The following is a 13,567-nucleotide window of genomic DNA, read 5'->3' on the forward strand; positions in this document are numbered from 1 at the left end:
CCAGTGCCCCCAGCACCCCCCAGTACACCCCCTCTGTAAGCCAGCACCCCCAGCACTGCCCCGACTGGGGCACCCCATCTGTCCCAGCCCCCCCTCACCCAGACCAGCCCCGTGCTCCCCTTCTTCCCCATGCCCAAGGGGCAGGGACCCCTCTCCCACACTGGGGACCTCGTGCTCAAAGGCTTTGTGGCAATCACCTTCCCCAGCACAGAGCCTGGGAGCAGCATGACCCCCCCCACCCAGGTCCCCCCCTCCCCAGTTCCAGTAAGGCCAATATGCCCCCATCTCCCCAGCCAGAGCATCAGAGGGCTAGGAGCCATTCTGTATCCGCTCTGCCCCCCGTGCATGGGGACCAGGGGACCCGGGTGGGGTGCGGAGAGCTCAGGGCGGAGGTGGCCGCGGGCCCGGTCCTGGCAGGGGAACGGGAAACTGCATCCAGGCCGGGATGGTGCTGGGGGGCAGCAGGGCTGGGGCAGGCACCCTGCCTCCTGCCCCACGGGGGGGGGGTCCCACAGCCCCCGAGGAGCAGAGCAGAGGCAGGAACACCCGTTGTGTTTGTTTTTTTTGTTTTCGACAAATGCCTTTATTCGCTACCAGGTACAGGTCTATGGCACGGCAGCCCGGGGGCTGCGGGGGCGCGCGCCCTGCCCCTGCTCAGTGCTGGATGCGGCGGATGGACTGGATCTGGTTGGTGTGGGCCTGGCTGCTGTATTCGCTGTACTTCTTGTACTCGCCGTTCTGCCTGTCCCGCTCCAGCACGTACTGGTAGCCCCGGTAGCCTGGGTACTGGTATGCCACCCACCTGCGGGGACACCCCCGGCTCAGAGCCCCCACGCCACGTTCCCCCTTCCCATCCTCTCGGCCCCATGGTGGGGACGGGGAGCACAGAAACACCCGCAAGGCATGGATTTCCAAGGGAAGGGGAGCAGGCAGAGTCCCCCTCATTTTGGGGTCCCCCATCCGTGGGGCTGTGCTCTCCGACGCCCTTCTCTCTGCCCCCCCCCCCCCCCCCACTCCCCTCCCCGCCAGCAGGACTCACGCTCCAGCGTTCACTTTGATGGATGCCACCTCCTTGTTGCCCCAGCCCATGGCCTGCAGCGAGGGGTAGTCGTCGCTCAGCTCGAACTTGTGCCCCTGGAAGTTCTCCGCCTCGTACAGGATGGCTTTGCTGTCGTTGTGGTTCTGCGGGGCGAGCGGGGCTGGGGTCAGCGGGGCAGCTGGGGCACGGCTGGGGGACGTGGCGCGGGGGTTTTGTGCCAGGGCACACCCTGGGACCGTGCCCGGCTTTGGTGCAAGGCTGTGAGCCCACAGGCGGGGGGGCTTCGGCCTCGCCAGGACACCCCAGGGCTGCCAGGAGGATGCTGCCCTTGTGTCCCTGTGGCCCCCATGCACAGCTCTAGGGGGGGGACCAAGCTTTGGCGACAGCAGCCGCGTCCTCTGCACCCACACCGGCTCCTGCCCCCAGCATCCTCCCACTCTTTGAGGCTGCAAGAGGGCTGCAGGGCAAGGCAGGCTGCTGAAAGAGCCCCCCCCCCCCCCCCCCAGCTCTGTAGGGTTTGGTTGGGCGCTGGGCACCCAGGAGTTAACAGCTGGGACACTGAGCGATGCCGCACTGTCCCCCCCCTCCTGTCCCCCCCCCCCCCCCCCCCATGTGCCCAGCCCCCATGCGCATCCATCTGCACCAGGGAGCAGTCCTGCCAGCAAGGAGCGATCTTATCGCGGCCCCTTTATTAAAGCCCGAGCATATCTGCCTGGTGATTATTAAAAGTTGGGGGGGGGGGGGACGCCCCGCGCCGAGGAGCAGACATGCCGGCATCGCAGGCACCCGCATCGCTGCAGATGGAGCGATAGAGGCTGAGTCTGCACGGCGCAGCTCGGGTACCCCAGCAGGGAGGAGGATGCACCCCAAACATCTCCTCAGCACCTCTCTGCTCCCCCCAGCCCCGGGAAGCCAGGTCTGGGGGGGGGGGGACGTGAGATATGGGGACGCCATCCTGGGAGGTGGCTCCCCGATGCGCAGAGCAGGAGTTGGGACGGTGTTTGGGGCTGCCTTTTGGACCTAAAGCGCATCTCGGGATGCTTGCAGGGAGCCAGTGGGCGCAGCCGCCCCTCCATCCCACGTCCCCACGTCCACCCGTCTGTCCCACGTCCACTTTCTGTCCCCGCTGCCCCCCGGTCCCAGCCCCGCCGGGACCCCCCATCACTCACGGCGCACTTGACGGGCCGGAAGGAGAGGAGGTGCTCGGTGCGGTAGCCGCTGTTCCCGCTCCAGGCCTCCCACCGGGGGTAGTCGCCCTTCTCCAGGATGAACTGCTGGCCCTGGTACTCGGGGTACTCGAAGCCCACCCAGCTGGAGGGGAGAGGAGGGCGGCGCTCAGGGACGCAGCCCTGCTTGGCAGATGGGGAAACCGAGGCACGGCGCAAGGGAGGGAGGCTGCGCGGTGAGGCCCAGGAAGGAGCTGGACGTCCCAGCTCCACGAGCAGCCCCCCCCCCCCCCCGCCCCGAGGGGTGGCGGGGAGGGTGCCGGGGGGGCACTTACGGGCCCGACTCCACCTTGATGGAGCGGATCTTGCGGAAGCCGCGCTCCATGATGCTGGGGCACTCCATGAGGAACTCGCAGCGCTTGCCCTGGAAGCTCTCCTCCTCCCACACCGTGATCTTGTACTGCCCCAGGGTGTCCATGGCTTCGCTGGTCATGCGGGGAGCTCGGCTGAGGGCAGAGCCCAGGCGTCACCCGGGCAGGGTGTCCCCGTCCCGTGCCGCTGTCCCCTCGCCCTCCCAGGCTGGTTGGGGGGACACCCCCCAGCCCCCTTCCCTCCAGCTGCCCTCGCAGCACCCCGTCTCTCCCTGCGATACGCCCGGTGCCCGGGGCTGCCATCATTTCTCTCCTCCCGAGCCCCCTGCAACGAGTTACCTGGGTGCCGTCACCCTGCTCACCGAACCCAGCGGGCGGCGGCCGTGACCCCCCCCCCCCCCCAAGACACAGCCCACCCCAAAGCAGAGCACCTCTCACAAGGCCGACCCCCCCGCTACCCGTGCACGGAGCACAGCACCCCACACCCTGCCCGTTCCCCGGGGTGCACACCGGGCGGGGGGCTTTGGGGGTGGGGGGGGGCACAAGCGCAGCGTGGCAGCGGCTGTGCCTTTGGGGGGCTGGGGGGGCGGGGGGGTCACAGCCTGGTACTCACTTGGTCGCAGGGCACAGAGGCGAAGGTGGCGGTGCCGGGGCCGGCTTTTCCCCGGGCCCTATATAGGCGAAATGGGGGTGGCGGTGGGGGGGCAGGCGCTGTGTCAGCGGGGGGACGGGGGGGGGGGGGGACCGGGGCGCCCACCCGGCCGGGCTGCCGCTGTCCATTCCACTCAGGCAGCGTGGCGAGAGCGGCCCCCCCCCCCGCGGTCCCCCCCCCCGTCCCCCCGGCGCTGACAGTGCAAGTGCTGGGCTGTGTTTGCGCAGGGGCTCAGGGCACAATGGGCCGAGGGCCTGACGCACCGCTTTCCTTTCTGCCCCCGGACAATGTCCCCGCTCGGCACGGGGATTAGGGGCTGCTGCCTTTCCCAGGGCGCCGGTGCCAACGGGACGAGGACGTGGCACTGCCAGGGCTTGGCCGGCGTGGGCTCGGGGAGACGTGCGGCCCCCCCCCCCCCGGCCCCGTGCGGGTGCTGGTGCACCCCGCTGCCTGCCTACGTCCCCATGCCCATGTCCCCATGCCTCCCACCCAGGCAGGGGATGGCACACAGCAGGAGGGGTGACACGGGGACATCCCCAGCCCCACCAGGGCTGGATGAGGACAAAACAGGGGTCCTGGTGGCTGCGCTTCTCGCAGTGTCCCCGCACAGCTGCGCCTGGCGGCTCGGTCCCCTTCTCAGCGAGGACTGGGGACCGAGGGGTGACAGCAGGGACCAGGGGTCCTGGTCACCGTCATGTCCCCGTCCCCCCAGGCACCGGCAGCACCTCTTTCCCCGCAGCGAGCCCCCCGTGTCCCCCCCCAGGTGAGCCCGGCTGTCCCCTGCAGCTGCCTCCTGTCCCCAGCCGTGTCGCCTGTGCCGATGCCTCCAGGTCCCAGCAGAGGGTGCAGCCTGGCAGCGGTTGGAGCTGGCTCCAGCAGAGGGACAGGAGATGGCGGGGGGGAGGGGGGGGGGACGGGACACGACACCCCCTCCGCTTGCAGCACCCTGGGTGGGAGCCGCTGGGGGAGCAGAGGGTGGGGGAAGGATGGGGATGCTCCCCGGGGAGGGCAGGGGGTGCCCGGGGGTAGCAGACCCTGGGGTGCAGCAATTCCCCGTCCCAAACACCATCCCAAACCCCAACCCCATCCTGATGGGTCTGGGAAGGGCACGGATCCACCTGGCTCCCCCACACCCCCCCCAGTCCACCTCCCCTCCACCCTGTCCCCCCCTCTGCCCCCCTGCGTGTCCCCATTTGTCCCCATCACTAAGAGGTGTGTGCAGTGGCTCCTCTTGCGGGATGGATTTGGGCAGCCCCATCGCCTGGGGGAAGATGGGTCAGGATGCAGAGCAGAGGTGTGGGGCAGTGCGGGGTGTTATGGGGTGTGGGGATAGCCTGAGGTTGCGGGATGGTGGGGGGCACTGTGACGTGTGTGATGGAGTCCCTGCCCCTGCAATGGGTTTTGTGGGATATATGGGATGCAGGCTGTGCTATGGAGCACGTGGGATGCTGGATATGGTGCTGTAGGCTCTGTAGGGCGCTGGTGCTGTGCCATGCCGGCACACAGGCAGCCCTAACAGGCAGCCCCGTACAAACCTTTAAGCAAAAGCATCTGGGGAAGTGCGGGGCACAGGGGAGAAAGCCACCCCCAGCTGCAGGCCGTGCCCCATCCTTGCTTCTCTGCCCTGTCCCACACGCCGGGACGTGCCTCGCACCCCCCCGGCACACCAGGCACCCGCAGAAGGGCGCAGCTGGTGGGGGGCTTCCCGTGCCCAGAGCCCTTCCCCACTGCACCGCAGGGTGCTGACACAGCCTGCTCCCTCCCGAGCATCCCCCGTGGTGCTGGGTGGTCCCCGTCCCCATCCAGCATCCCCGCGTGGCGGCTCGGTCACCTGCCAGCCCCCAGGACCGCCTGCAGGAGAGGGACAGGGGCTGGGGGGGGGGGCAGGCAGCGAGTCTGCTCGAGGGCAGCTGCTCGCCCAGGGCCTGCTGCATAAGCTAATTTAATAAGGGCCCCGTGTCCCTCCCGGCTCAGCCTGTTCCCTGCAGCAGCAAAACAGATCGGGTTTCTCTCTGCCAGCCCCGGGATGGGGTCGCTCCCCTGCTGTGGTCCCCGGCCCTGCGGGCACAGCCCCACAGGAGGGGTCGTGGGCCTGCCCGGGCATCCCGGTGCTGCTGCCACAGCTGGGGCACAGCTGGGGTTCGTGGCAGCACGCTGCCCTTCCCACTGTCACTGTGAGCATCTGGGCTGGTGACCGGGACAGCCACCCCTGGAGTTCCCCCCGTGTCCCCTTGCTTTGCCCCAGTCCCACTCGGGGCTGCGCCGTCGCCCCCAGGGGCTGGAGATCCAGGGCTGGGGCCGGGAGGGAGCAGATGGAGCCGGTGCCGGCCCCTGTTTGCCTTTTTCCCAGTTGCCTGGTGCTCTGTTTGTTCTGGGGATGGCTTCCTGCTGCCAGGCCTGAAACAGGTGGCTTCTATTTGCAGGGTCTGGCTGATTAGAGCAGGGGCAGAGCGTCGTTCCCCTTACCCAGCCCCGCTGCTCCCTTTTTCTTCCTTTTTTCCCCCAGAGAAGCGAGGCTGGGGGAAATCCCCCTCCTCAGCAGGGACACACGTAACCCTCCCCAGGCATCTCCCCTCTGGGGCTGCTCTGAACACGGCCACAAGAGGAGGCATAAATCCCCAGCGGGGTCCATACAAGCCCAAAGGCACCCAAATCCCACAGCCGAGGCTTGCTGCACCCCGGTGCCACTTGTCCCCTCTCCGTGCTGGCTGGCCGAGGGCACACGTGTGCAGGCACCCACCTGGCGGCTGCCGGCCGTGCGCCCTGGTGCAGCAGGAGCCCCGGCACACGCCGGCCGCCCCGCACGCACGTGTTCCCTGCACACCCGTCCCCGCAGCCGGAAACTCCCCGGGATGGCAAACAGCCCGGCAGATGTGCCCGGGATTAGCTCCCACACGCAGCACGCACGCACACCACGAGCCCCTGGGGTACGGGGGTCCCCTGGGCATCGCTGCGCCCGTCCCCGTCGCGCTCCGGAGCTGGCCACCCGCTGTCCCCAGCGGCCGCCCCCAGGGGTGCGGAGCTCCTTCACTGCGCTCCTGGGGACCACGCTCAGCCCCTCATCCAGGACATGCCCTGCCTGAGTTTGGGGGCAGGCTGTCCCCATTGCTGCGGGGACGCTCGGTCCCCCCCCGGCCCCGCCAGCCTTGCCGGGTCCCCACGCTGCCGCAGGGAGCCGTGGCCTCACCTGCCTGCTCCCCGCTGTTCCCATGGGGATTAATCCCACCTGAAGGTCAGGGAGGCTCCGCCAGCTGCTCACCTCCTGCCTGTGGATTACAGCCTGGCTGTGAGCAGGTGGCAAGTGCTGCGTCCCCGGGCCAGCCCGGCCCCGATGCGGGGCTGACAGCGTTTCAAAACCCAGGCGTGCTGCTCCAAAAGGGGCCCCGGTGAAGGGTCCCTCGCAGCCCTAGGGGTCCCCTCACGCCCATCCCACCCTGCCAGGCACCAGGGCAGAGGAACCGGTGGCTGGTCCTGGGATCCTGATTCCGACCTGAAATGGAGCCCGCTGGTGCCAGCCTCCTGCCTGTTACCCCAAATGTCCCCAGCCTGTCCCCCCCCGGGCACCCCCTACCTACAGCGTCCTGGAGGGAGGCGCTGGTCCCCTTCACAGCACCCAGCCCAGCACAGAGGGCCGGGGGCAGGATGCTCCGAGGGAGCACATCCAGCCTGCCCTCAGCCCCGCCTGCAGGTGCATCGCATCGTGTTTGGAGGGGCTCCGTGGGGTAAGCATGGATCCCACGTCCCAGCTTCCCCTACAGCACCAGGGGGTTGTCGTGGGGGTGCCAGCTGCAAGGATTTGGGTTTCTTTGAGTTGTCTTTAGGTTTTCCTCCTTCCCATCTCCCTCAGACCCAGGAGGTGCCAGGTCAGCCCGTGCCTGGCCAAGGTCCTGCCCGACCTTGTGCTCGTCTGCTCTCCTGAGCTGCAGGTGTCTGGGGACAGCCAGGGTGTCCCCCAAAAAGCCGTGCAGCACCTCCGGAGCTGGCCGTGCTGCAGTGATGGGCTGGGGACTGCCGGGGAGGAGAGGGCGAGGCTCACTCCTGGATTTACACCCACTGAACGAACAGAGGGTGCCCTAGAGAGCTGCAGGAAGGAGGCAGGGCACCAGCAAAGCTGTCAGCTTTTTTTTTTTTTTTTTTTTTTTTTTTTGTCCCAAGCCAGGCTGACGCTCATCCAGGCCGCGGGATGAGAGCCTGGCAGCCGCGGCTCCCCTCCTCCAGCAGCTATTAGGAGGCAGCGCAGGCGGGGGCCGAGCCAGGCGCCGCGGTGAGGACAGAACATCCTGCCTTGGGGCTCCCCGGCACGGCACAACAGCTGGGACAGGAGCCCCAGCACGCCGCTCAGCACCTCGTCCCCAGGCAGGCTGCCTGCCCTGCACCTTCAGTCCTTAACCCGTTTGCTCATAGGGGTTCGCAGCCCTTTCCTGGGGTCCCGTTGACCGGTGGGTGCAGGGGAGAGGATGCCATGCTTGTGCCACCCTGTGTCTGATGCTCCCCACGGCCAGGAGCAGGCTGGGGGCAGATCCGTGCCTGGGACCCACCTCTCCCCTCCACCCCACCTGCCAAACAGCCAGGGGTTTGTCCCAGCTGGGCTCCACGGAGGTGAGTGGTGGAGGGGATGTGTGGGACAGCCCCAGTGCCTGGGGAAGGTATCTGAGGCTACAGCCCTGCCATGGGGAGCGCAGGACCCCAGCTGGGACAGTCCCCGCTGCTCCATGCCCCAGTCCCTGCCTTGCCCAGGAACAGGCTGGGGAGAATGAGGGGTGCTCAGCAACACCCCCACCTCCCAGATTAGCCCAGCCCTGGGGACACAAGAAGCTTCGGTCTCCTTAGCCCAGACCTTGCAAGCTGGCTGGGTACCCACAGTGGTGCCAGCACAGGGACGTGGTGACCTTGCTGGGGCAGGGAGCCCCTGTTCACCCCAGCATCTCCGCCAGGCGTGGCAGAGCCATGGTGAACAGGCTGGGGAGAGGCGGGCTGTTAGGGGGCGTCAGCCCCTGGTTCCCATTGTGCTTGTCCCCACACATCCCCAGTGGCACTGGGTGCAGTGGCAGGTCCCTGGGTTGTCCCCTCCGCGTGGCACTGGGGTGCAGAGGGCAGCCGGCTGCCTTTACCACATCCTGGGATGGCACAAAACATCCGGGCTGGGCAGGACACGCAGCTCACCAGGAAGAGCACACACCTCTCCTGGCACCCACACCCAGCCCTGCACACGACGCACACGCACCGGCACACGGAGCAGCGAGCATGGCGAGGGCATCGCCAGCTCCACGTGGTTCGCCCAGCGAGGGCGCACACGCACGCACAGAGCCGTGCACACACTCGCAGCTGTATGCAAACACACACACACATGCACGCGCACCTGCATGCAAACACACCTCTATGCAAATGCACGCTGGGGCACACGTGCCTCCTCAGCGCTCCTCCTGTGCCCTGCTCTCCCTATGCAAATCCTCCCACACCATGCAAATCCCCAGCGCGGGGCCCCGGGAGCCCAGTGGGATGCAAATGGCCATTTTTGGGCTGGTGGGGTGGGGGACAGTGTGTGGTGTCACCGCATCCCCTGCGCCTTGTCACCTGCCAGCATGGCACAGCCTTGGCACTGCTGCCACCGGCTCTGGCACGGGAGCTGGGGATGGTGCGTGAGGAAGGGGGGCTGGGGGCAATCTGTGGCGCTGGTGCTTGCAGGTGTCCCCTTTTCCTACTGGGACACTGGGTCTGGCTCCAGCCGCTACCAGGATACCCTGAAAAGCCAAAGAGGCTTTTTTGGGGGCACCTGGACTAGCCACGGGGTGCCCCGTATGGTCTCTAACGGACTCGGGCTGTGCTAGGGCACCACGCAGCCCCACAGAGCCCAGAGTCACCGAGGGCGGGCGAGGCGGCAGGGCAGCACCTCCCGTGCCCCGCTGCAGCAGATAGCGTCTGTGCCGGGCCGTGCCCCCGCGGGGACGCACGTGCGGCAGCTGGAGCAGCGCGGGCGGTGGGGTCTGGCTTTGCTCAGCGCTGCTAATCGCGCTCCGTTTGATCCTGGGGCAGCTGCAGGGGTTTGTGCGTACCGGGGCGTGTGTTGTGCTTTCTCAGCTTTTCAACTTTGCCAGGCCTGGTGGCAGGAGACAGAGCCCAGAGACGCGGCCCGGAGCAGCCCGTGGCCGCAGGGCCGTGATGGGCAGCCTCTGGGCAGTGTCAGCACGCCGTGTGCTGGCTGTCCCCGGGCTGGGACGGGCGCTTGGCTACCGAGAGACAGGGGGGCTCCTCGCCCCCTGCTTTTGATGCTTTCCCCCACCACCAGCTGGAGATGTTCCAAGCATCTGCTCAGCGACGTGCCTGATCTCCATCCCTTGCAGAGGCACCCCAGGATGGAGCGGGGCTGTCCTGCTCTGGGGCAGGGGCTGCTGAGCCTCATCCTGTGCAGGGACCAGGTGGGGATGGGGGAAAGCAGCAGGAATCACCTCGTCCCACAGCACACAAGGCTCAGCCTTCGTGGTGTTTGCCAGTGCTGCAGGCGGGGCTCAGGACCCACCGGTAGGCTCAGAGCATCCCTGAGCACAGCTGGGTCCTACACCAAAAAAGAAGCACGAGTGCCTGCGGGGAGTGCCTGGGAGCAGCGCCCGGAGGGCAGGGCAGGAGCTGCTCAGGGCTCTCAGGAAAAATGCAGAGAGCCAGGCACAGAGGCACGGTGCGCATCCTGGGCTGATCCGTCGCTGTCCCAGCTCTCCGGGACTCCCCGCTAGCTCCACAGGGCAAGGAGCAGCCCTGGGCTCTGTGCTGGCCAGGGAGGGGAGCAGAAGTCCAGGTCAAGCCCTACAGCGTGCTTTGAGCGTGGGGTAGGCACTGAGCAGGCTGTCCTGGAGGAGCCCCCCGCAGCTTGCCAGATCCCCCCCAGACCCTTCCGTAGCAGCGTGGGCAGCAGCAGGACCACGTGCCTGGCCCGGCCAGCCCAGCACACAGGCAGGGAAAGGATGCGACCCCCCCCCCCAGTCCTCTGCCCTGCTCTTGCTCTCCCTCCCCTGTGGCTCCCTCGGTGCCAGCAGACCGTTGAGACCTACCTGGAGCTGCGCCCTGCTGCTGGCGGGCGCACGGCCAGGCTGCTGCCGGCAGGTGGGACGCGTGTGCCTAGCGTGTCACGGGTGGGTGGCTTTCCTCTCGTGCCCTGGGCACACCTAGCGTGTGTCCCCCGTGTCACTGCCTGCGGTGCCGAGTGTCACCACCGCCACGTGTGCAAACGGCACGCGGGTCCCGCGTCCTGCGTGCACGCCCCGTGGCGTTCACACGTGCTGCACGCACAGCGTCTTCTGCGGGCACTGCCTGCTGAGAGCTTCGCGCCCGTGCCACCCTGCGCCCGTGTGGGTGGGTGAAGGCTGCGTGCTGCGTGCGTGTCCCACAGGCTGTATTCTCACGGGGGTCGCACCTGCTGCAAACCAGCCCGCGCGTCCCGCACGGGTGTGCACGCTCTGCGTGGGCTGCGAGCCGCGCGGCGCACGGGACGTGCCGCCCCGGCATGGCGCGGGTGCTTGCAGACGGGCTGGACCTGCCTAACGCGAGCCGAACGAACAAAACGTTCAGGTCAGGTCTTGCACGTGGGGCTCGACGCCAGGCAAGTGCAGAAGTCTCTCCGGGCTCGGACCGTGCGGGCTGGGGGTGCTGCCGGGAGCCCCTTCCCCGTCCCGCATCCCCAGCCGGGTGCCGATGTCCTCGCCGCAGCCGCTGCCCCGAGCCAGCTCCGGCGGGGTAAAGTCCGGAAGGTTGGATGCTCGACACCTGCTGCCTGGGAAAGCCAAACAGAGCAGGGGCGGGTTAAACTGGCACCGCGGGGTGGGGAGGGACCGTGGAAAAAAAAGAAAAAAGAAAAAAGAAAAAAAAAAAAAAGAGGGAAGGAAGGAAGAAAGAATGGAGGAAAGTAAATGGAGGAGGGGAACAGAAAGGAACGGAAAATACAGGTGAGAGAGAAGAGGCAAGTTAAGGGAAGGGGACAGCCGGGACGGCATCCCCTGAGCCCGTCCCCTTCCCGCCGGGGGGTTCCTCTGGGCTCCCGGTGCTCGCCCCCGGGGTGTCCCCAGCGGGACCCCCGTGCCCAGCTCCCTGCTCCCGGCCGGGCGGGCAGGACCCCGGCCCAGGCGTGCCGGGCTGCAGCACCTCACCTGGCTCCGGTGACACGCTGGCAGCTCGCAGGTGAGCGGCTTCGCCTTCCCCCTCCGGCTCACGAGCAGAAAATGAGGGTGACGCCGGCTGGATGGGGCTTTTATAGCCCTGATAAAAATAGCGCTGGCTGGCCAGCGGTCGGGGGGCCGGAGAGATGTGACTGAGCAGAGACAGGCGAGAGGGCTGGGCTGCCCGCCGCGAGCCTTCTCCCCAGCACACCTGTCACGGCTCTGTGTTTGCTCAGAGCAAATATTGACCCAGGGAAGGCAGGCTGGGCAAGGGAGGCGATTAGCCCACCTAGATTAGAGGCAGAGCAGGTCTCTATGCAAACTCTCCAGGGCTGCCTTTGTTAATGGGAGCCTGATGGGCTGATAGGAGCCAGGAGCCTGGGTGCTGGGGCGGGCGGTGGGGAGGAGGAGGAGGTGGGGGGGGGGAGAGGAGGAGACATTCATTAACCTGCACTGGAACAACACCAGCTGTCACTTTTCCACCCACCTGCCCGGCTCACTTTGCAGCCAGGGGTGAGGGGAGAGCAGGCCGGCGGAGCAGGGGGGCCGGGGGAGGCAGGTGCGGGGTGCCCCGCCTGGGAGCTGCTCTTTGCTGCACTTCGGGCTGCCGAAAGGTGAGGGAGCAGCGAGGTCCTGGGGCAGGAAAGCAAAGCCGCTGCCTCCCCCGAGCAGCCTGGTTGATGGCGAGGACCCCCTGGTGCCCACCCCAGGCCCCTTGCTCGTGCTGAAGGCACCTCGGGCACACCAGGGCGATGCTCGCTTCGCTCCCAGGAGCCCCCGGCCCCCTGATTTGGGCAGCAGGGCAGAGCTCGATGGAACACCTCTGCTCGCTCTCGGGGAGCGTTCCCAGCGCAGCCCCATCGGCCGGCAGCCAGCTCGCCCTGCGCAGCGGTGAGAACAGGACGTGTCTCGCTCCGTGCGCCTCGCCTCGCCTCGGGGTCACCTCAGCCCCGAGCTGCTCCGGCCTGCGCAGCCACCGGGCAGGGAAACGTGGGCTGAGACCCCATGCTGGCTCTCTGGGGAGCATGCAGAGCCCGTGGGGGCCAGAAATAAGCTATGAATACTCCTCAGCCCTGCCAGTCCTCGGCAGGAGCCGGGATATCTCTCCGGGTGCCTCTGGCACCCGCAGCTCCCTGGATAACAGAGCATGAAGCGCGACTGCGGTGGCAGGAGAAGCTCCTTTGTGCGAGTGCAGTGGTGTGTTTGTTTGTGTAGATGGGAGTGTTTGCAGGTGGGGAAGGGCGTTACACTGCTTTAACCCCCACGGCAGACACCTGCAGGTATCCTGGCTCCCGGGAGCGCATTAGAACCTGCCGCTGTCACCCCTTCCACACCGAGAGCGTGCTCGCAGGTCACAGTAAATGGATTCCCAGGTGTAAGTGGATAGTGGCGGGTCCTTATCAGCCACTGCCACCCAGCTCTTCCTCCTTGGAGACTCATCCCTGGCAGAGTCGGGATTTTGAGAGGCGGGCTCCATCCCTCCTGCCTGCTGCCGTCTCTGGGGCGGGGGTCCCGCAGGCTGCCCACCCAGCCCAGGCACAGCAAGGAGCTGGGGGTGCTGGCATTGGCCACCCTTACCCTCTTTTCCAGTTTTGCCAGTGAAAGAAACTGCCTCCGTGTGCTCTTCCCCGGCAGCACCAGGGACCGAGCCCCTGCGCACGCACCCAGCGGGGCTGGCCCTGGTGCAGGCAGGCTCAGCCTCCTCTCACACCAGCCACGGGTTTGTGCTGCCCCACGAGGAACGACTGGCTCACGTCAGCACCTCTTGGGTCCGTCAGAGGCCACCTGCAGCATCCTGACCCGAAAAAGTCACCGCTCCCAAGTACCAAAGCACCACGGCTGAGCCAGCCAAGCCCGGCACCTCGGGCACGGCAGAGCAGAGGTGAGGGGTCTCTGCCCAGCTCTGCCAAGGGGCTGGGGAAGCTCACCGTCATGGCTTTGCTCTCCAGACATCGCCCTGGCCGTGCAGATGCTGCAGGCTGCTCGGGGCAGGAGCAGTCCTACCTAACGCTCAGTATGGGAGGAGAAGGGGCTGAAGCCAGCCGGGTCCTGGGGGCTGTGCCCCGGCACTGTCCCCATTCCCAGGTGGAGACGGGGTCACACCGGGTGGGTCTTGGTGGGGGATTCAGGCTTCCCCCCGCAGTGGGACAGCAGAGCCCTGCAGACACCCTGGCAGGGAAGACCAAGAGCAGCTT

The 13,567-nt window shown here is 67.3% G+C and overlaps 1 protein-coding gene across 1 annotated transcript; it reads right to left on the reverse strand.

Annotated features, from left to right (window-relative positions):
- Positions 1-572: 572 nt before the first annotated feature.
- CRYBA2 (crystallin beta A2) lies at positions 573-2,789 on the reverse strand. Its single transcript, XM_040561832.1, has 4 exons — positions 2,541-2,789; positions 2,209-2,350; positions 1,040-1,182; positions 573-802 (listed from the first exon to the last, which is right to left on the reverse strand). Exons 1-4 carry the CDS (start codon positions 2,696-2,698, stop codon positions 655-657), a joined length of 591 nt encoding a protein of 196 aa, XP_040417766.1. The 5' UTR covers positions 2,699-2,789; the 3' UTR covers positions 573-654.
- Between the last annotated feature and the right edge of the window lie 10,778 nt (positions 2,790-13,567).

The sequence above is a fragment of the Cygnus olor genome, chromosome 6 (assembly GCF_009769625.2).
Source record: "Cygnus olor isolate bCygOlo1 chromosome 6, bCygOlo1.pri.v2, whole genome shotgun sequence".
Lineage (NCBI taxonomy): Eukaryota > Metazoa > Chordata > Aves > Anseriformes > Anatidae > Cygnus > Cygnus olor.

Coding starts and splice junctions, on each gene's coding strand:
- CRYBA2 (XM_040561832.1), bottom strand. CDS start 2,698: ATGACCAGCGAAGCCATGGACACCCTGGGGCAGTACAAGATCACGGTG. Junction 2,351..2,540: donor ATCAAGGTGGAGTCGGGCCC/GTAAGTGCCCCC, acceptor TCTCCCCTCCAG/CTGGGTGGGCTTCGAGTACC. Junction 803..1,039: donor ATCAAAGTGAACGCTGGAGC/GTGAGTCCTGCT, acceptor GTGTCCCCGCAG/GTGGGTGGCATACCAGTACC.